Genomic DNA, 24,491 nt, shown 5'->3' with positions numbered 1-24,491 from the left:
CATGAATTTCTAAGAAACTCCAAAACCAAGAACAGACTTGTTAGGTTGACATATTATATGATCAAGACAGGAATAGAAGTAAAACAAGCAGAAGGTGATGCCGATCCCTTAATAGTGTCAGCTGCGTATGAGATTTCCCGTAAGTACCAGAAAGTTGTCACTGTTGTAGGCACAGACGTAGATTTATTTGTTATCCTGCTGACCACTCGTTTTCCTCTATGCCAAACTCCCGCTTCACACCAAATAAATGTTTTGACATTTCAGCGATTCAGAATAAACTTGGACACTGAAGGACGGCATTCTGAGGTTGTGATGCAAGAAAGGAAAGAAAAGTCCCTTTCAACTACCTCAGAAAAACTCTGAACTTTTGGGATCGGTAAAAGCGTTGAATGAGCCCAACGCACAACCTGAAATCAAAGTTGGGAAAAAGCTTCTTGTAAGCTTATACGGAGGAAACTCTTGTGACGTCCTAAACAAACTTCGTCATATTCTCTCTTCAGAACTAGTGTCTCGGCAATCAATTTCAGCGAATTTCCAGCTGGCAACGCCACCTCCAACCGTGGCTGCTGCTTGTCAACACTCGCTGAGGGTCTACCACCAAGTACAACAAGTGACTAGAGAATAGATTTGTTCCACTCGACTGGGGATGGGCTTTAAAACGAGGACAATTACGTCCCATCCCAACTAATCTAAAAGCTGCACCACCTGAACTTCTTATTTCGATCAGACGTACTTGTAAGATTACTACAAACAACAACTGTTCAACTAAGTATGCCTCAAATGTATTAAATCTGTCTCGGGATTAAATGTGAAAATACAAAAATTGTTTATGAATCGGAGAACGAAATTGAAAATGTTGAAAACTTTTCTTAGTTTCTTAATAATGTATACATAAGGTACATAATAAAATATATAATAAATCTTATATAGAATCTACATCAAGTTACGTAAAGGCAAAGTAAATATCTCATTTTAAAGCTCACAAAATTATCTTCAGCTTTTATTCAAACAATTTTTCTCATTTCTAATTTGAATCCCGATATAATTGCCTCCAAATATATATATATATATATATATATATATATATATATATATTATTTGACTTTTTTTGTATACGTACAACAAATTTAAACCTATAAAAATTGAAGTTTGACAAGATAAATATCATGAAAATTTAATTTCCGTCTTTCCTGTATGCATATATATACTTGATACGTATCCAAAATGTCATAAAGAAGAAAGTTATTGTAGCCCAAAATCGTGAAGTTGAAATTTCATGGCCGCCATCTTTGTCTGCCATTTTGAGATAAAGCACGCATCGGAGAGCAGGGAACTTTTGATATGTCACAAGTACATTAACAAAGGAAATTATTCTGAAAAACTCAGTGAATTTTTTCTCAACTTTCTCCTAAAATACGAAAAATGCGTTGCAGACAATACACTACACAAATAAGAAAAATTTCACACTGACCTCTTTCTTTGTAGCAAATATATCACCTTCCTCCTTCTTGGCTTTCTTCTGCCGACTTCTCTTGAAGTACTCGTCGTTAATGTGTTCGGGAATATTAACACCACTAATGTCTAGTTGGGTGCTAGTTGCTATTACGTAGATTTGATTGATTCTCCTCAGAGGGCAATGGTTGATAAAATATGGACCTTTAAGAGAAAAATAACTTATGAAATTCACAAAACCAATTTCATTAATACCAATATGTAGTTTACTCTGGTATTTTGATATAAAAAATTATTCACGGGACAAGTTGTTACCACCTGTAATTACGGAATTCAGCGGCGAAATCAGGATATAATAAAGTTAGATGCAGATTTAAAAAACATGTCTTCTGTATTCACGGTTGCTAAACTTTCTCCAGCCCAATACTTCAACATTTGAATTAAAATAACCTTAAAGTGACTACCACTTTGTCCAGTCCAGTTGTTTCAGAATTGTTTTAAAATATATACTTATCAAGAGAATATCCCCGAAAAGGATAACTTAAAAAAAAAGTTGGAAATCATTCATAACTAATTTTGTTCGCACTCGATCAAATTTCCTCTGGAACAAAAAACAAAACTACATTTTTTTTGCTTATGTAGTAGATACTTGCGCATCAGTATAAAAATAAATGACTTTCTCTATGAGTGAGTTAATTACATATCAAAAATGCTTCACTTAAAAAAGGAAAACTATTAAAGATATACCTCTATTTTCTCAAAGTTACACTTGGATAAATATAAATGAAATGTAAAAACGTTTGACGGCTAATTTCTCCTAGACCACTGGAGTAATTTTAGTACTTGAGTTGATCATGGCCTAACATATCACATTATAGAGATGGGGGATGGGAAAGGGCGACGCATTTAAATAATCGAAAATGACAAGTTTTTGAGGTCGTACAACGATAGCGTTTGTGTATTTTTATCTTTAGGTCGGAAAGTGCTTTTAAATACTGCATAAGCCAGAAAGAAAGAAAAAAAAATGAAGAAAAGTAGCTAAAATATTCTTATTAATATTGATTCTTCTATTGATTATTTCAAGTTTTTATGTTGATTGCTGTTATTTACTTGTTATGAAAATGGATGAATATTGTTTTCACTCACTATGGAAATGTTACTATAAGTACTTTTACTCTAGATATTGAAGATATAACTAATTGGATCAACGTAAGATAAAGACTTATGTAATCTAGCTATTCTGTACATAGAAGATATTCATAATATATTGAATTCTAAGGCAAGTATATTGAGTTTGCCTTTATTTAGATGTGAACTGTGTGTAACATCTTAACTATCCGTAGCTACAAAATCTAATTAACGCACTGAGGCAATATATAGCCGAACTGAAATAAGAGTAGGTTACAGTCATTGAGAACAGCGACGCTCTCAATACAATTTAACTCCACATTCATACCCCATCGGAATTGGGAGGTGAGCAAAGGGAAAGGGTTGAGAAGAAAAAATAACGGACAGTACAACTCAGTTTTCAGATGTCACTGAATGAATAGTGACACTTCTGGAGCTGTTTAAGTCCAAGTTTAGCCTTATCAGCATGAGTGGTGGTGGTGGGATAAGGTTGACATTACGGATTTTTATCATTACGTTTTCATTGAAATGTGTATCCTAAGGGGAAGAAAGGTTCAAACACTTTTCATAGACCTGTTGTTCTTACGTATCCAGTGGAATGTGTGACATAAAATACGATTATCACAATGTTACAAAGGTCTTTTAATCGTAAAATATATTGTAAGAAAGCAAACTGTCAAATTAGAAATTAAAAAAAGTTTTGAACATTTCGTTCCTTCCAAAAATCTCCATTTAATAAAGCCATGTTTGTTTTTATTTTTATATCTGGCTCCTACTTTGATGTACTATCTCAGTAGGGTTATTTGCCTGTTATCTCTTAAGGGAAACTACAGGTATCTTCAGTCAGAGCGGCTGGCCTAGGGTTTTGAATCCTGAGTGTAACAGGGGTCCTACTCTATATTATGCAGAATTACTGACCTCTGTTACTCTACGAAATTGTCTATTTCTTTCTCGAAATCGAAATATAAGCAAGTGCCAAGGGTACAAAATGTGTCCCATGAAATGCTGATACGAATCACGGATTCCCTCTGTGCGACAAGTGAATTCAACAGTTTCATTTGTACAATAGAATATGTATGCCTCAATGGTATTTTAAATAGGAATACGATTTCAAATGCACGTTCAAAATATATTAGAACCCAATTTTACGCAACAAAATCCACTCGGCTAAGATTTTTAAAATGCTAGGGGAAAACTTGTATGATACACAAGAAAACTACAAACCAAAATGGACCTTAAGTATCCATGGACCTGGATTCCATACTTCCTTTTATGAGAAGCAGATTGTACTTTTGCAATTTATCGAACTTGTGAATTTTAAATCCTGTAACATCCACGCCAAACAAATACACAAATTCTATCCTTATAATTAGTACTGTACTAACACATTCACGAGATGTACACATTGCATCAATTATATAGTTTTTTCAAGCACCCTGACTACAAGTCAATGGTAACTCAATTTTTTAAATCAAATTAGTAATTTAGCTATACAATTAGGATATTTATACAAAATTGCTATTTTTTTTTTCTATGTATGTGAATTACTATGTTTCCAATTGAAAACATTGGTCGTTTTCAGGGGGTTGATATTACTCTGTTCCATAGGATTTGGATTAATAATAGCAGGGATTCTTTCACAAAAATCTTTCTCGGAGGAGAGTTCAGATGCGGGAGGGGAATAATAAGAGTTAGTCAAAGACTTTTCTACAAAGGCCTATAAAGTTTGAAATTCTCCCATCCCCCCTTCCCCAAATAAGATACTTTCTTTTTATCATTCGATATATTTGCTATTTTTAGATTTATTCAACATCTCCGAAACAATTTAATTTATACATATTTCTGGCATTACCGGCCTACATGGCCTTAAGCCCGTCACGTATAACATCCCTCGGGAAAAACACCATCCGGGAAAGGGAAGTAAGGAATCGGCCTCAGACCTGTATGTTAGGTATCATTCAGCTATTTGCCTGTGAATGAGAAAAACTCAGGGAGAACCTCACTCAGGATGCCTGTTTGAAAAAGCTGTTACATCTTTTCGATCGAGTGTTCCCACCGTGAATTGAATTCGAGACCCCTCGCAAGTAAAATAGTAAGTTAACAGTTTTATTCTGCGTATACTATCTTAAAAAAAATAATAAAAGTAAAAATAGTTACATTTTTACTGTTCTGCTTGTCCTTATAAAAAAACTAAGGCCGCACCTCCATTGCATCCGAATGCGAATTTCCCAACACGTGTAAATGAATTGGAGTGCCTCGACTAGTTCCGACCTGCGAATGCGAACGATCCCAACATGCTGGGATTGTTCGTCCGAATTGATGCGAATGGAGCGTCGTCTGCAGAGAAATTGAGCGCTACGTGAGAAAAGAAAGTTCTTTTTGCGTCAAAGTAGTCGACGGTGCGAGGTGCGGAGATAAAAATGAAAATAATAATGGAAATATATGTTGATGTTTTAATAAATTGTGTTTTTTATAAAGTTCCATTGTGGATCCAAGGTCATCCAGATTACCACAAACGACACGTCGTGAACAAATTATGGGCAGATGTAAGTAAAGAACTTGGAGTGGAAGATATTTATAATTTTATTTGTTTTCTCTTTAAAATATGAAGATCTAATTAATACACGAACCGCAACTTTTTATTCAATTTATATTTCCTCTTTGTTCCTCAAATAATGATTTTACGAATACATATAATTATTGACTAATATGTTTGAAATAGCAAAGACGGGATTTTTACTCATGGAGAAAATTTTCTTAGAAAGTTGGTTGATTTTGCAATCTCAAATTTTATTTAGTTTATTTATTTTAAAGTGAACATAGCGGTTACCACAGAAGCATAATAATAACAGGAGCGACATTTGCGACATTCACTCTATTTTGCACACAAAGGAAATTAATACAGTATTATTATTATTATTATTGCTCTGAAAACTTTAAGATATGAATTTTCAAGCAAAAATATTTCACATTGAAGGTTTGAAAGAGATATTACAACTTGATTCGCATTCACAAAAATTCGGATGTAGTAGAGGCACATGAATTCGCAGTTCGCATTCGGATGCAATGGAGGCTCGGCCTAAGAATATGCACATATTCAACTGATTTCTAAATAAATTTGTATGTAGCAAATAATAAATTTTATGATGCAAAAACACTTAAACTAAGCATATATTTACCGTGATTTTAAAACTAAACTATTTTAATTTACTCGGTGTTTCTTTAAATAGGAGGCAAAGAAATTTTAGTTGAACTGGACCTAATACGTGAAACTTTATTAATTAATGCTTCCTTACAGTAATTCAAATTAATGTGATCAGTCACAAAACCATCTGAAACTCATCACATATAGAACTTGTACAGTTACCTGCATTTTACTGTAAATGTCTAATTTACTAAATTTAACATCAGGCGATTTATATACGAATTATAAGTAATAAATACTTATTTCATTTATAATACATTATTAAATCACGTAAAAATTCTTGCAAAGGCAATCCTTATTTAAAGCAAAGGGATCCTTCCTTCTCTCTTGGATGCATACCGCTCAAGACATTGAATTAAAAATTCTTCACTTACAAGGAACACAATGCAACTAAATGTGCTGCGTCTCTGTACTGGTTTGAAAGAAGTATTTCGAAACATTTTTCTTCTACACGGCCTTTATTTACTACACCAATCAAAAATTTAACAATTTCCTGGAATAGGAGAGGGAGAATCGCCAAGTCTTCCCCTTGAAAGAAACACTGAATAGTAGCATGAAACTTGCGATGACAACTGGACTTGAGTACGTTTGTGAATTTTAGTGAACAAGTACAGTAGATTTGCTCTTTTATCTTGTTCTCGGCGTTGGTAACGGGGTCTAGTACAGGGTGTTTGGAATGGGATTGACGGTTTTTAAAAAAGTATAGTTTTAATATGGTCAGAGATACAGAATATAATATATATATATATATATATATATATATATATATATATATATATATATATATATATATATATATATATATATATATATATTGAAAGAACAACTCAAAAAGTCTTGTTCAGCAAATTTTCATACTTGAACAACTGCCGGTTACGGCGCTATCGCCGATAAACAGAAACGGCGTCGGCAGTCGAAAAGACGCAATGCAAAGACAAAAAGTGTTGTTCAAGTTCAATGAAACTTTCGACGTGTTTACCACAAGGATCCTCCATCACGCAATACAGCGGTGGTAAATCGCGTGTCAGAAGAAAATGTGTAAGCAATAACAGCGTGTTTCTCACATAGCCTGAGGAAATCAATTCCCGCAGCGAGCAGGCAATTGGCAATTCCAAAGTCAACAGTGCACGATGTGGTACACAAACGATTACGTTCGCGCGGGTATAAGGTGCAATTGTTGCAAGAAATTAAGCCGAACGATAAGCCACAGAGAGCAGCATTTGCTACTGAAATTCTGGACAGGATCAATTATAACCATAATTTCTTATTGAACGTTGTTTTCTCTGATGAGGCAACTTTTCACTTGTCTGACTGTGTTAACAGACACAATGTTAGGATATGGGGATCTGGGAATCCGCATGCGTACATAGAACATTCTAGAGACAGTTCCAAATTGAACATTTGGTGTGCTCTAACCCACAATGCAGTTATGAGCAAACCATAACAGCAAATACGTTCTTAGACATGCTTCAATACCTTGCTGTTCCCCAGATACAACATTCGCAACCTCAAATGATATTCCCATTGGATGGTGCCCCGCCACATTGGAGCCTACAAGTGAGGGAGTACCTTGATACTGAATTTCCTGGCCGTTGGATAGGCCAATCAGGTGGCCTCCACGCTCTCCTGATGTTACCCCCATGGACTTCTTCCTGTGGGGGTATGTGAAAGACCTTGTGCATTCTGGTGAAAAGGTGCGTAACCTTGATGAACTGAAGAACCGTATTAGGAATGGGATTGCTTCAGTAACACCTCAGATGTTACAGAATACGTGGAGTTACACTGAGTTAGAATGACTCGTAAGAAAGACCAAATAAACTTTTTGAATTCTGTATTTGACCATATTAAAACTATATACTTTTTAAAACCGTGAATCCCATTCCGGGCACCCTGTAGTTCAATACCACAATAACTACGGAGTTCTCATCCCATCTACACATGTAAATATCACCATCACACTGGAAACCATACTCTCGTATTTCCTTTTTCATTTAATTCCAGTACGGTATCAGTTGCTTTGGTTTCTCAGCAATGGGTACAAGGTAAACATTACTAAACTTGCAGACATTACAAAACTTGTATTTCAACTTGCAGAGGATTAGTCAGGTTATACAAGTTTTCTCTTTGCTTCAACTCGCCACTATCTATAACGGAGAAATATACTGCAATTTCTGTATGAGTATTGAAGTTGAGGCATTTATATTTTCTGCAGTCGATTAGCACGTATCTTCCCTTGAGACGCTGTGGAAATCACTGACTATACGCAATGACTGACGATTTTCTTTATGTTAGTTAGTTTACAGAACTTGTTTCTATTGTTCATATAAAACGCCAATCTTCCCATTTGGAAAATTCGTACTTTCTATTGCTATTCTGATCTAAAACCAATATAACACACTTTCAAGCGGTTAGATGTTATTAGTTACAGTCTTATAGAATAGTTCACGTAAGTTATGCAGTTTCTCATCCTATTTAGGTAATGTATAATGCAATATTGTTTAGAGCTTGTATTTAGGTACTAAATTGTATATAAGGCGTAATACCAGTTTTCAAGTATACTGAATGCTCTTAAAATTGACTTTAGACCTTTATAAAGCATAAACGAAAGATGAACTGCATTGTCATTCACTGCATGAACTTTGAAAACCTATATTATATACTGTTCCCAAATAGGAACACTAGCAAGTGAACTGTTAAGACTCATTCCACATAAAATGAATTCGTCCCTTCAGCGGGTTCCTCTAATTTTATGCATATTTATAAACTTTTTTTTTTTTAATTTCCCCAAACATCCGAGTTAACTAATGATCTAAGAAATCATATATTACGTACCAGTAACAAGAAGCATTCCAGATTTCAGGTGTTTTAATAATATCACTCTCTTCCCTCTGTGTGGTCCAACCAGAACGATTAGAACTCTACCTGGTGTTAAATTCTTCCGAATATATCGAGTATGCTGTGAGAAGAGCTTCTTGCTTGGATGTTTCTTAATCCTGTAACATAAAAGTATTATAATACACTATAATATTTATATATTACATGTTGTAAGGACGACTGAAAACTCTGGTTATGGAAAGGCAAGGACAAATAGTGGGTATTTCTGTTTTTCCAACACTGCTCTACAGTTATCAAGCAATAACTGAAATTTCCCGAGAGGTAATTTTTACCAGGGTGGAAAAAAAATAATAATCACGATTTAAAAAAAAATGATTTTTTGATTTAAATCAAATCTTTCTCGTACAAGTCGCAAACTAAAGAAAAACATAAATTAGTACTAAATGTTAATTATGCCATTTAAGTGAAAGTGTAGGGGTTGAATTTTGAATTAATCCCCAATCCTTAACCTATTTCACTCCCAAACCATGTTTCTTACGCATTAAGGAAAAAGTACAGCAACGTTGATCAACATGACACTTTTTTCACGAAAGTTACCGATATTTGGCATGGGCATATCTTTAAAAAATCGGAACTAGCTTGCGGCACGAAATACATATAAAATACATCAATTTCACCTGACGTTATAAAATCTACAAAATTTTTAATTTTCGGAAAGGAAATCGGACTCTTCTAAATATGCCCCTATTATCTGGGAACAAACAGACGTGCACACAAAAGAAATTTTCGTCTTAAAGGTCCATGGCGATTTCCCCCTTGGAACAGTTAACGATTTAAAAGCCCTATGTTACGAAGAGAAGAAAGCAGGATTGCCCCGTTATCCGTTCAAAACGGAATTTTCCCCATCCTCTGCATGACACTCGTTTTCATACTGTGCTGTACATACATTAGAGTCTCATTATTATGATTATAATCTTCCATAATAGAAATAATAACAGAAACGGGAGTTTCTTATTTCCACTTTAAATTATTTCGGAATTTGATTTAAATAAGACTGATATAAATCAACCCACCCTGATTTTTACTATACATAAAATTAATAAATAAAATTTGTGAATGATCCAAAGATCTAATACGAATCTTCGGTCTAGTTTTGATTCCGGCCCATTCTCATACTTTTTGACTCTTGGAGTTTAAATTAGATACTGCACCCAACACTATTTTTCTTATCAAGCACTTAACTCTTAGCAACTGTTTTCAAGCTGTTTCTTTCGACCACTGATATTTTTATGACATACGAACTATTAAGCTCCAAAACTTTAAATCTTAATCTATTCTAAACGCAGGTTTAAGAAAAAATTCAATGTTGCAAAATGAATTGCAATTTAGTGGTCTCGAGATCCGCAATGGTCTTTTATGAACTATTCTGAATGGTAAGTCATTGTCATCATGCTTAAACTAAGTAGAAAAAACTGTCCGGCATAGTTTCTTCACTAAATGGATACGACAAATTACTAATGGAACACATTTTAAATTACTATCCAGATTACTAACCCGAAAGTATTCTCGCAGCCACCAAAATTCTTCAAATGAAGATCAATACAAGATCCTTGAGTACTCCTCATTAGGATGATTTAACGAGCTTGGGTATATCTTAACACGACAAGCTGATCACAGTATGTGATTCTAAACTTCCGCGGATTACTAGATACCAGTATTTAATTACAATAAACAAAAGCCCCAACGACAGTGTTAAAAAAATACCCTCAATATCACAGTAAAAATTATCTTACAGTGCCAAGTTCACCTCCAGCTGTATTTTTAACCATACTTCTTTTTCTTGTAGAAAAGCGTAATTTCTTGCACAAAGTTTTCTGTATTTGAGAAGGTACTATTTTGTTTTAAGTGTATCATTACATTAAGTAACAGAAAAGGAGCAGAATATTTCAAATAGGAAACTGTGAGCTGTGTTGGAAAGTCTCGTTATTCTTTCCCCCTATTACTTTGAATGCGTTGTTGTAAAACTGACAATATTAAGGGACCTAGATTAATTTACACGCTCAATTGTTTTGGAGAAGCGTATGTGTTGGACAAAGATCTCACCTTCCTTAACACCGAGATCACTGGTCATGAGACGTGGTTTCCTGAGTTTGACCTAGAAACATAGATAAATTCTTCACAACGGAGACATTCATCACCCCTGATGCTAAAAAAGGACAGCAGGTCCGTAAGAATGTAAAGGTGATGCATTACAAGTACACACCACAAGGCACAACTGTTACCAAGGAGTACCACTAGAAGGTCCTTCGTTGCCCTCATCCTGGTGTACGACACAACCGAGCCCTCATCCTAGTGTACGACGCAACCGACTGAACCTGTAGGGTAGCGGAAATTTGGCAGGTCCATCAATACAATGTCCCGCTCATACTTGGCATCTGATTCAGTGATTCAAACTTCTTTGGCTAAACATAGTATAGTCCCGTGATTCATCGGATTCCCTAGACCCTCGACCTAAAATCATGTGACTGTTGTCTCTTCATAGTTGAAAATGCCGAAAAGAATTTGACTTGATTCCAGAGAAGACACTGTGGAATAATACGACCTACCAACTCAACATCAGTACGACCGCTGGAATAAAGAAGTGCAATCCCAAGGGGACTATTCTGAAGAATTTGATTTTTACTTTAGCGTTCTTTTCGGCAGCGACGCTATATGAGACGTGCGCCTACAGCTTAATGTGAAATCCGAACCACATGAGCTCCTGCCGGGAACTACTTTGAAGAAGATTACTCACTGTTATCTGAATAAATTATTTTATCGACAGAAGGTGTGATATGTTTTAAATATACCTTATATACATGAATGGAAAATGAATTATTCTAACCTGTCTGCCGTTGGGTAGTAGTTTCGTCTCTTCTTCAACAAAACTTTCCTGGTACCACCATTTTTCTCTCCGCCAATTGGTTTCACGACAAACACAGGCTTCTTCGGTTTGGGCTAAAATAAAAAAGTAGAGTGCCGGTTACGAATTGCTCATATACAATTAATGCACGATACAAAAAAATTTTCATGCTTAATGTATACGAATATTTTAAAAATATGAAATCACCTATACATAAATATAAAACTGAAAATCGAAGTATTAATTTCGTGTAGCTTTTCAGTCGAACATTTTGAGAAATGTCAAATTATATTTGCATAAAACAGTGAGGAGGCATCGGGTGAAAAGTAGCAAATTTTTATAAAGTTCATAATTAGTTCACTTATTACAGTGAACTATATTAGATTATTATCATAGCCTAACACCTTCTGTTTTTGTTTTATATACTTACATAGCTATTGAGTTTGGTATTGAATAATATTTTCAAGTAGTAGGAGAATATCTTGTGATGTATCAAGTGGGCGGAAGATCATGGGAACTGATTTGGGTGGAAATTACTTTCCTAACCTCTTTCTGGTTCTGTTTATTTTCTTTCTTTCTTCCTTCACAGATTTTGTCCCAACACGCCCTTCTCCATGGGTCTATTCTCCATTCGGCCTAAGCTCTAAACTGTGATAAACAAAGCCACGTGAAACTACATCTCGCTGATTTGCTGTTGGTCTACAGACGCTTGTACTCCTCCGCAAAATAGTTCATATGATTTGATTATTACTTTCAGTATGAAGCTCCATATAAAACTATTTCATTATTATAAATGACAGAAATATAATACGGATCTAATAATGCTGCAATCGAGTGTGTTTAATGAAACAATAGAAATAAAATAAACACTAAGCATGCGCAGTAATTATGGCGCCAATTCAACTGTGGAGGCGTGTTCTGCTTTTACGTCTGAAAAATGTCTCACACGAATCCCGGTTCCGCGAGTGTTGTGGTGAAACACCAACAAGAGAAACCTTCCCTCACTAAGCAACAATTGCTTACCAGCTAAATTTAATTTTTTTTTTTTGAAAAAGTCTTTCAAGTATTTTTCTTTCTTTTCTGCTACTGCCGTAAGTATCTGGACAACACGAGACAATATTGTCACAATGCACGTGTATAATTTGCTCCCCCCCTGGGGAGTGGGAATGATACATCACTAGTCAATCGTATTTGTGACGAGCGGAAGGATATAAATATTTTGTTTATCGGAGTTTAGAGCTTACGCTGAACAGGGAATAGTTGTGATTCGTGTTTCTTTTCAGGTTTCTTGTTTGTTATGAAGTTATTCATATATATATATATATATATATATATATATATATATATATATATATATATATATATATGAGAGGGGGGGAGAATAGGACGTATGGGAATTAGCCTTAGTGAACTGATTTAAATCGAATTTTTAGTTGGGTACTATACACACGTGGTCATGGTCTTTTTGCTGTAACTGGAATGTTTACGTATATAAAGGCCTGAACAGTTTAAACATAAGTTTTGAACACAGTAGCTACCTTTAACTGAGTTTTTATCGTGTCAAGATTAAAATGCGTATCCTTAATGGTGGGAGTCAAAATTTAAAGAACCAACAGTTTGTGTGTCAGGAGTATCTCAAGTTCGGAGAAACTTGGTATATTAAACGTCTATCTAAAAATAATTGGACATGTGTTCGTGTTTTCAAAACTTCCGCTTCTAAGGGGGCAGGAATAATTAACCTCCATATTCCAATAGATGCTATCTGTTTCATCACCGGAGCTAGCACATGACTCGGGCCGGGTTTTTATCTCATAAATGCACATCTTATGGTCTGAGTGAGTTCAAAATTTATGACGAAAATATGTTATCCCACGAGCTTTTCAAAGTTAGGCAGATGGAACTTGGTTGTATAAAATCCTTTAAGCTGAGACGTGTCAGAGTTTTCGAAAATTTTTCCTCTAAAGGAGAAAACGAGGACAAGGTCAAACAGTTTAAAATGAACTACTGAACATAACTTGGATTGACCTCGGCATTTATCATTAACTCTAGACTTGGATCCTAAGAGGAAAAGAATACTTTTCGCAAACAATAACGGCGGAAGTTTGAAAGGATTCGAAACTTGTGAAAATAGTACTTGGGTCAAGTTGGGTTTCTATCTTTTCATTTCGATTCAAATACGTATCCTATGGGGTTGGAAAAGAATCTTTCACATATTTGCCACAGACCTAACCTTCTCATGCTAAAAACAACTATTTCAGCTAGCTGTTAATATTGTGAATAGAAAGAAAAATGAAAAAAAAAAAAAAAAAAATGAAAAGCCATTATGGATTAGAAACGTCTTACTATTAAAAAATCTTACATATTATATCATACTGAGTGCAGTACGTATTCATATACAATTCATGCTAGTACAGAAATTACCTTGAAATAATTTTACAATTTTAAACCAAAAGATATTGATTGTGAAAAAGTTTTGATGAAAGGAATATGAAGAATGTGTATTCAGTTACAAAAGAAAAATACTTTTTGGAAAAGTATAGCATATTCTACACGTGCATAATTTATTTTGGTTCTTTACGGAGTAAGACGCTTAAAAAGAAATATGTACTAAGACCATCATAATCATCTTCCTTTCGTCAACTTATTGCGAAGTAAATTCTGAGGATCAGTGTGACCGCCCACTTATATTATTGAGAGGACAATAATTTACTTCTACTGAGTGTGGAAATAGATTTCGCTTTTATTCTAACATCGCATGTAGCTCAAATTACCTAACAACGTTCCTAATTAATCTTTCCGCTAACATTTCGAGTGAAACACTTGGTCACTCTTCCTCAGGGGCATACAATGGCTTAAGTCCCCTTCACAACACGATCTTCACATTGTTTCCATTGGTAATTACAAATAATGCGTTTTATTATTATTATTATTACTATTCTTATAGCCAACAACCTTTGAGATTCATTTTACTCAGCGTATCATCTTAATCACCAAATACACATTTCACTTAAATCACTTGTGAGCCTGTACTCAGGTCAAGCTGTTATTGAAATGAAATGAAATGAAATCTGAGATTTATGTCCCACGTTTATACCAGCTAGACTAAAGGAGACTGTGATAAGAAATGAATGAAATGGTGGAATGAAGAAAGTGGGAGAACCCCGAGGAAAGTCACGCACACGGTGTTTGTCCGCCACAAAGTTCACTTGGTGGGAGCAGAGTTTGAACCCGGAACCCCATGCACCAGAGGTGAACGCTCCACCACTGAGCCCCGTTAAGCTATTATTCTCTTACTATGGTTATAAGTAATTCTCAAATTTTTGATTTTTGTAATTCAGAGCGTATTATGTGTATCTCATCAATAAATATGTTTGTAATAAAGATTTTAAGTAATTCTTTGGTTTTATTTTTGTTGATATATGATAACGAAGTTCCAATCTTTTTTTTTTTTTTTCCGATTCTTGTAACAATACGCTTCAAATACACTTCTTTCGGTGTTTGAAGAAGCACAGTGCAAACGTTCAAATTCTGTACTGAGTGTTTAGTAATTTGTAGATGCTTTCGTAAACCTGACATAGGTTCTTTTTCCTCTTGGGACTCCTTTATGTGTTCTTTTAGCGTAGTGCTAATATATGTTTTTATCATACTTTCATAGGTAGCACCACACGCTCAAAGAAATTTCCTAAATGACGCTTAAAGTATTTTCCTCTACAAAATAACTTTTATATTGGTTTAAATACCTTTCCATATTCCTAGGGGCTTAAGGATCGAAATAATGTAAATAATGAAGAAATTGATTAGGAGCATTGCTACGTGAGTAATTTGGGGTATTACAATGTCTTTCATACGCTCGATAAGTAATTGTATGAGAATTATTTACTGATGGGTACTACAGAATACATACCAAATGAATGAAGAATAACCTACCTTTGCTTTTACGGACTAATTTTCTAAGTATTTGTGCACAATATAGGTCTACCCTGAAGCATTCAACACACAACTTTCAACAATGTTCATATAAAAGAAAAAAAAAACGACTCCTAGAACAGTATTGATGTTGGAGAGTGTTTTCAGAGCAGACGGATGTTTTGTTAGAATAAGGAAATTCGTCACCTGATGCAGAAGTAGGTTACTCCTTATTTATTGTGCGGGAATTACATAAAACATGCAACCTCAACGAGTTAGTATTATTGCAAATAAATATTTATACGTATATACTTATTCTAGCAACAGGGTTCTTTTTACGTACCTTGTGTCTTTGTTCATTCTTGATTTCTGATATTTCACTCACTTCTACGTGGATAGTCGGGATGCTTTTTAAGATTAAAACGAGGATGAATTTACATGTTGGTTTATTTGTTCTTTTCTTTCATATGTTCATATGGAAATAACTTGCCTGCAAACTCTTAAGAGCTAAGTGATTAGAATATCCGATCATTTCATCCTAAGTGCCTGTACTTACATTTTTTTATAACTGAGTATGAAGTGTTATCTCTATACGAAGGATCAAATATACTAATATATAAATTCATGTTCCATTTGATCTTCAAAAAAAGCTATTTTCCTCCGAAATGAAATGAAATGAAATCTGTAAGTTTTACGTCCCACGGTTATGCCGGTTAGGCTAAAGGAGACGGTGATGAGAGATGAGTGAAATGGTGGAATGAAGAAAGTGAGAGGAAACGGGAGAACCCCGAGAAAACCCACGAGCACGGTGTTTGTCCGCCACAAAGTTCACTTGGCGGGGGCTGGAATCGAACCCGGGACCCCAAGCACCAGAGGTGAGCGCTCTAACTTTTGACACTTGTGCAAAAATGAAAATTTTAACGTATGAAAAATTTCTTCTTCACCACTGTAAATATTCTATTTTTTCTAATGTAACTAGCTCCTATATACCTTATCCTCACTAGAACCTTTCTTCTTACCTACGTCTTGACAATGATAACATTTATCGACGCTTGACTTTATCTTTTAATATTATCAGGATACAACAAAGCAAGGTGAGTACTGTTATGAGTTTACATGTATTACCATGTTTATTGCTGAAATGTTACTTAATCGGCGCAAAACTTTTCAATTTCTTAAGAATTTTCGCTTACTTTTTACTTTTATTTCAGTGCATCTAACGATTTCATCACTCATGAATGTTTCCTTCAGTAGGCACGAAGGCAGTAAAGGAGAGGAGGTGGGAGCATCTTTATATTTAACTACACTGAACACCCGTTGGGGAAGAAAGACTGATATAAATGGAAGAAATCTGTTATACAGAGTAGTACAAAAGTGTAGAAGCGCCCTAATACGTGGTAAACCCTGCAAAATATAACCAAAGTACCAATGCACGAAGGAATAGGGATAAAGAAAAATAAGGACACATCACAATGACGCCTGCCATCTTGAATTTTACAGTTGTCTTAAGAGCAAACCATCCTTCACTCTTTAATATAACAATTACAACCTTATTTACACTTAATACGGTCCTTGCTTTAATAATAAGAGCAAAGCACGTTTATGTTCAACATAAGTATTTTCAAATGTCGGCATGCAGGTAACGGAGCGGCGACTGTTAATCGTTAGTAACTAGAGTTACACATTATGTAAGACCTTCCTCTTTCAAAATAAGGATAACATGTGTAAAAGTGAATTTATGAATACTTACAGTCTTCTCAGTTTTCTTTCCTATGAATCTGTGTAGGGCCTTCTTATGGTACATCTTTGACCTGCTGAACCTTAAGATACCATTACCAAGATCATAATTTCTAGGCTTTCCAACTTTCTTGGGTTTCTTAGCATCTGCAGGAGCTGCAGGTGCCGCGGGAGTCCCCTTAACGGGCGATTCTTTTTTATCAGCCATCTGAAAAGACAAAAATTTACATAAGTAAAACAAGCTACCTGAGAACAAAGATTACCACCAAGTCAATTGTACCCCATACAACGCGACCATATTTTGATGCAGACTAAAAATCACTTGTGTAGAAAAAATACAGGTAATTCAATACATTTTTATCTTTTAATGTAGGCGCCAAATGGATACGGGAATTAATCCGGGCAAGTTTTTACTTAACGTATGTAAACCTTTATATAATATATATACGTGGCTTGAAAAATCTTGCTTGCAAGTACTAGCCAGTCCATTTTGCACTCTCAGTGTTTATACAAACTTTACTCGCCAAATGTTTTATATAAAGTTCTCGCCACTGGCGAGCAGGAAAGTGGCCTTTTCAAGCACTGTACATATATCACTAAAGTACCACTGATAGCACCAAAAGCACAAACAGTTCCAACATGTGACTGAACCTATAAGAACCGATTGAAGTCACTGTCCCGAGTCAAAGTAAAATCTTGCCGTTATCTGTGAATATTTTAACTAAGGTTAAGAAGTGTAGTTCATTACTTCCGTCTCATTTAGCCTAAAGAGCACAATCATGCGACGTTAAGCACAATCTCATTTTGTGGTTCGTTACTAAGCAAAACTAGCTTGTAGTGGAAACATATCCTGATAAGTTTTCACTCACTTCTTCCTTCACGCACAAGCAGACTAAGAAGTACTCGTTTTTATGGCATATCAGTTTATAGTCTTATATAATCCTATACGGAATTGGTAGGCAGCACTGAGTTTCTCAGCCTTGAAGAACGGGGCCTACCATAAACGTGAGTCTGAATAATCACAGAGGCTTCAATCCATTGTTTTTTGCTAGGCACACTATTATGCGAGAGAGGGACAGGATAAACCGTTCCCCAAAGAAAAGAGTAAACCCCGTATATGTAGTCTGCACCTTAATCCAGATCCCTGGATCTTTTTCATATTGTACATACTTTTATCGACGTATTAGGTTCTGCCTTTTCAAGCAGCGCTTCAGTTCAGGTTAGCCATATTTATCATCTTGGCCAAATCCACTATAACTCCTTCCTCTGGAGAGTAGGAAAAGAACGAACATTTTGGTGGTTCAAGCATCGTCGGATGATAGCTATGATTTGGGTAATGAAACCAGCCCATATTACCACTGTTTTGTGTTGTTTAATTTACAGAAATAAATCCAACTGAAACGTGCGTGCAGTTTACTTGTGGCGCACCACTTGAAATAATACTTGAAAAATTACAATTCTTTCATTAATTTTCTTCTTATTGTCTCCTTACTGATTACGCTGGGCGACATATTTCACTTGGCATAGGGAAATAAGGGTGCCATAGGAAGTAGTTGTTGAAAAATTACAATTTTTTTTACGATTTGCGTTTGAATATGGCATCCGGATGCATAGCACAAAAACTATGCGTGAAAAAGAAACCAATCTGTGGTAGGTGGCCACTGCAAAGCTCGAATGCTATCTAATCACATCAGAGCAGGGCGAATTAGGGGGGCCTAAGCGGAGAGAGGGATGCGTTCGAACGGACCAGGCACTTTAGCGACGGTGGGTATTAGGAGAGGGGATGATATCGAATAGAATATTTTTAATGTCGTTAAACAACATTTGTTGCAATACACAATGTCAAGAGAGTATACAAAATATATACATTGAATATATAGGTACATAACTAGCCACTTTTTATTTTTTTAATTCTTTCTCAAATTCTAAAACGCTATACACAATTGTTTCAATGAGCCAAGTTTTACAGCGTTTCTCAAAGTTTCTATTACACATACCACGCATTTCTGTAGGTAGAAGTTTATACATCTTCATCGCAGTGTGTTTATAACTTTTGTGTTTTACTTAACCTGAAATATGGTGTATCGAGGTCGTCTCCGTATCTTGTGTTATAGCAATTAACTTTATTTCGGGTACTGATATTTTCGAAGTTTAATATACATGAGACAGCTATAGATATACATTGAGGGCACTGTCATGATTTGCATCCCTTTAAAGAAAGGTCTCCAAGAGCATTATCACGTAGTCCCTTTAACACTTTTTTTTTTTTTTTTTTTTTTTTTTTTTTTTTTTTGTTGCGATTTCAAGACTGTTTGAGCACCAGTTGAATTACTCCATAATAATATACCGTAGAGCAAAAGAGAATGAAAGAAAGCATAATAAGCTGACAAAAGTATTTTTTCACGAACAGTTTTTAGTGTACGTAATAAATATATATATCTAGATAGTCTTCTAGATTACACGAGTTTTAGTGGCACTTGTCATGGTTTCATACTAGTAGTCCTCTACTTGCAACCATAAAATATAGCATCTATATATTGCGCAGAAATACATCGCTGGTAGAAACTAGTATCTAATACAGTCATCTTTCATATGCACTGATTCATTTTATCGGTCGTAAAACACTTGTAAACCTAAAATACTGGTGGGAAGTCGTTGTATTATTTTGTATTTAATTCTATCGCTTGCATAAATTTGTTCTTTATGTCTTTTCATGCAAAGTATTGAATTTTACCTATAAATCTTCCAAAATGTGGTGCGCCAAAAGTAAACAAGCACCAAAACGTGACCCTAAATTTACTTTTCGACTATACCGTTTTGTGAGTGAATACTGTGTCAGGTAATGTGCCATAAAAACTAATGTAAAAACCACAAATGCTATCTAACCAAGTCAGAGCAGAGAAGCAACAGAGGCCGAGTGGCAGCGAGGGAATTAATCCATAGGGAATAGGCGAGTCTCTTACGTGCTCCCTTTTCTGTTCACATTATCAACACGATGTTCACGTTTGAATATGTAACATTTCATTTCTTTACTTTCAACGACTTCCCACATTTAGCCTACCACACTTCGTACTCATTCCAATAATCCGTGTTACTCCACAAAATGTAGTAATTCCTGTTCCTTACTAACATACGTTATAAAACTAAAAATCGAAATGTCACACGGAACTACGATCTATCAATAGAGGCAACTAATTGCCTCCTCCTTTGTATATATTATTGCGCTATTCACCAATTTATTTCATTATCGTTCATGACAGCATTATACTAAGTTTTCAGTACAGTTAAAGCCATTGAAATGGTCACGGTAAGTGGGGACGGAGAGTAGGTTAAAATGTGTGTGCCAAGTTTCGAAAACTGAAATAATTTAGAAAAACCTAACATAATTCGGGTCCGTGTTTCGCATTATCGCGAACCTCTAGCTGGCAAACTAGCTTCAGGAGTCAACTAGGCCTGCACAAGGTTCACTATTTACCTCGCGTTTGATCCTCTTCCCTCACTGCCTTCGCAACCCCAAAATTACCAGCAATTATTAATGACAAAATTTTGGGGTTAATCCTAACTGTGCGGGGGAGAGGTGAAAAAGTAGATAAAGTTTACAGAAGAAATTAGTTCTTGGTAGTGAAGCGTAAATGTGTAATATATGAAGTAAATGGAATAGAAATGCAGTGTGTACAATGGAAAACAAAGAAGTGTTGCCGGAAAAAGACAATATAGTTCACACCTGTTTGAAAGTAACTGCTGATCGATACAAACGATGAAGGGAAGTAGAAAAATGTAACCTTACCTAACCACAACTAATTACCAAAAACGTTATGAAATTATTAGGAAAAAATTCCGACCTCCCGTAATTAGAATTTATTCCTGTTGTCATAAATGATATAGTAATAACTTCTGCTTCCGTCAAGCGCATCCCCAATTTATGCGCTAATATCCTTCAGTAACTCAAATATAAAGTTACCTCTTTTAGTATTAAATACGAGAGCGAACTCCAATATACGCCCTATATCTTAGTAGTGTGTTTTTGTTTTTAATAAAGAACTTCACCTTCGAAAATTGTCACTTATCACATAACATACACTTATACACCTGATTTACATTTCGGAATCCTTGATCAATTTATGTTCTACGTAATATACTCTTGAATTGTTTCGAGTTGTTATCAAGAGTATCACACTACACGCATGTTTCCATACACATATACTATCACACTTAATAGTCAAAATTTTTGTTTGTTACTTGGTACTTAGAGATACCCTTCACCCTTTTCCTTATATATATTTGCAAAACCTCATATGATAATTACCCTTTACTATAGTTTGATTACTCTAAGATAAAAGGATTTTGTAATCCTGTTCTTCTACATTCAACATACCTTGCGTGGCGACAACCGGAAGAGATCTGCTTTTGTTTCGCCGTAAAATTCAGTATTGCCATAATCTAAATTCACAATTATCTGAAAGCGAATCGCCAAATTTACTAGAAAGAACAGGCATTATAGGGGCTTATTATGTAACGGTATACGTCAAATTACCGGACACAAATCCACACAAATAATGCAAAAGATTTCAATTATAAACGCTATGCTTATTATCGCAAACTAGAAACAAGACTTCCCGTTGAGCTAACATTAACCATTACGGAATGTAGCCCAAACTAACCTAAATAATGTTGGGATTTATTCAGAGTCGTACTGATGAGTGAGTAGTCACACTAGTGTTCGACCAGGGTGTCCGGTGAGGAAATGCAAAGATTTTGGGAGGTGATAGGGGAGGTCATTCTAAGCCAAAATGCCTATATGAACATAGGGTCTAATCCCCTTCCTTTCGGAGATAGGGGTGAAAGTAAGTTTTTGCCGCTTGCACTTCTCAAGTTCCGTGTGAAAGCTTATAGAATACCCCGTGGTTGGGTTTACGTTAAGTATTTTACCTCGTTTTAAAGTTACTGAAACAGGCATTCAGACGGTATACAGTTTGTCCACGTACTGCATACAAGAGGGAAATAATGGAGGGAACATTTTCGAATTGTGCTATAAAATTCCCTTTTTCAAACAATTTTTCGCCATTCTTGGGTGGAAACACTGGCAATAGAGTAGCAGGATCTAATTGGGGAGAAACGACGCTGTATACCACAAACCCAGGTGAAATGTCAATTTAGTGTCTTCATTAGGAAGCAGAGAAAAATGCTTACGAAAGAATTTAATCGTAAAAGAAATATTTCTACTGGAACCAAACAATTGTATTGATTGAACACTTATACAGTAATTATGTCCCTTATTGGAATGTTATTGGTATTACTGTACTATTCGAAGAATTGTGGGACCTTACAAGAGTCAATCTACAATCACGTGGTTTAATACCATTGTAATACTTATAAGTTTAATAATCGTCGAAAAGTACATCAATTAGAGCACAATAGGAATGTAGTTGAATACAATGGCAGGCACGAGGGCAGACCCAGACGTAACACTACTAGCGTTCATCTTCAACATTATTATTTGGATCGTGCAACATATTTTCAAAGATATCACCTTCCTCCTGAATGCACTTTGCAGTGCGCCTCAGGACATGCATTGTTGCCCGATGGATGTCTGCTCGTCGCTCTTTGACAGTGAATGCCTGTTGAATACTCTGGAGTAATTCTTCTCGTGAGTTTGCCCTCCGTCTGTACACAATTTCCTTCAACCACCCCTACAAGCAAAAATCCAAAGGTGTAAGATCCGGGGAGCGGGGTTGGCAGTGAATCAGCGACCTGCGTCCTCCGCGACCTATCCACGATTAGGAAACTTGGAGTCAAGATAGTGACATACATGTCGTGGGGCATGGGACGGAGCCCCGTCGTGCTGGAAGTACATAGACACCCGAGTTTCCAAATTCACATCTTCCAGCAGTACCGGCAATTCGTGGCGCAGGAAATGAAAATAATAGTCACCAGTCAAACGCTGGGGCAACACAAAGGGACCGATTATCTTATCACAAAGAATCCTCACCCAAACGTTGACAGAAAATCGTTCCTGATATTGTCTAACAGTGATTCCTCTCGGATTTTCGTAACTCCAAATGATGCCAGTTGCGGGTGTTGTTTATCCTATTCCTTGTGAAAGTGGCCTCATCAGTGAACAAAATGAATGGCAAAACATTCGGATGCTCCTGTACCCATTGAGAAAAAGCAACACGTAGTTCCCTGTCTCCTGGATGAAGATGTTGCACTCTTTGAATGTGGAACGGATACAGCCCCTCTCCTCGAAGCACATCATGTACATACGTACGTGGAAGTTGATGTTAGTAGTAGAAAATGGATCGATCTGGAACAACCTGGAACAGACCTGGAACAGCAGAGAACAACTCAGGAGCCCCTGGGAAATTGAGCACCTTACACCGTGAACCCAGGGTCTTTTACGACCTCCATTTTAGGGGTGAATTTGTTCCCTTTTATGAGAACTTTTTAGGGGGTGTACTCGTTCCCTTTTATGAGCATATTTTTAGGGGTGAACTCGTTCCCTTTTATGAGCATATTTTTCAACCCCTACGAACATATAGCAGAACATCATAACAGAAGATCAGATAACAGATAAGAATATGAAACATAGAAGGGGTGTATTCATTCGCTTTTATGAACATATTTTCCAACGCCTACGAACAAGGGTATAGTCGTTGTCTTTTATGAGCATATTTTCCAACCCCTATTTTAACATAGCAGAAATAGTAAAATAGTATGACTTATTTTCCAACCTCCCACCCAACCAGGTACATTCTAGGAACGTGCCATTTAAGTTCCATATGTACCGTTTACGTACCTGGTACTTGAAAAATGTACATTTCATATGCATAGCACGTGTCGCTAGGTACGTGCCTTTCGAGGAATTTCTGACACTTGAAAGGTACTTTTACATGCTTCACTGGAATGTGAGGAATGTGAATGGCACATACCCCATGTACCATGGCATCGTTGTGCGTAAGTTTCGTATTGCGACTAGGGTTGCCAATTTAGCCACTTTGTGACGAGATCTGGCCATTTTGAGAACGTCGTTAGTCACATAATTTCCAAAGAGCCAATAGTGGCTTTTTAGCCATATGCTTCTCACTTCTATAGCCACTTTCTGAGTTTAGCCACATTGTAATATATTGTGTGTGTCATTTTGCAATTTTCTGACGTTTGATGCGTTCTCTAGGTTGTAACATTCTAAACCCCACTGGCAGAATTGTCCTCATAAAATTAGCATTGATGGTTATATTGTGACGTTACACAGCAGAGAATTAGTTCAAAACCTGTACGTTAAAACTAGACGTTAAATAAACTTTTCGGGAAGACGTAAGTGTAAGTATA

The 24,491-nt window shown here is 35.8% G+C and overlaps 1 protein-coding gene across 2 annotated transcripts in view; it reads right to left on the bottom strand.

Annotated features, from left to right (window-relative positions):
- Positions 1–21,682, bottom strand: part of RpL6 (ribosomal protein L6) — a 28,494-nt gene extending 6,812 nt beyond the window's left edge. The window contains exons 1-5 of one of the 2 annotated variants that reach the window (XM_081768766.1): positions 21,541–21,682; positions 17,179–17,373; positions 11,505–11,617; positions 8,618–8,778; positions 1,472–1,656 (exon numbers count right to left, since the gene is read on the bottom strand). In XM_081768766.1, coding sequence (XP_081624892.1) covers positions 1,472–1,656; positions 8,618–8,778; positions 11,505–11,617; positions 17,179–17,373 — 654 coding nt within the window. In that variant the 5' untranslated portion in view covers positions 21,541–21,682. Of the gene's footprint in view, positions 1–1,471; positions 1,657–8,617; positions 8,779–11,504; positions 11,618–17,178; positions 17,374–21,471 lie in introns of both variants that reach the window. The other variant, XM_081768767.1, reaches the window with a different exon arrangement.
- Positions 21,683–24,491: the final 2,809 nt, after the last annotated feature.

This window comes from Thermobia domestica, chromosome 8, assembly GCF_964235325.1.
Source record: "Thermobia domestica chromosome 8, izTheDome1.hap1.1, whole genome shotgun sequence".
NCBI lineage: Eukaryota > Metazoa > Arthropoda > Insecta > Zygentoma > Lepismatidae > Thermobia > Thermobia domestica.
This window is presented reverse-complemented; position numbering and strand designations above follow the sequence as displayed.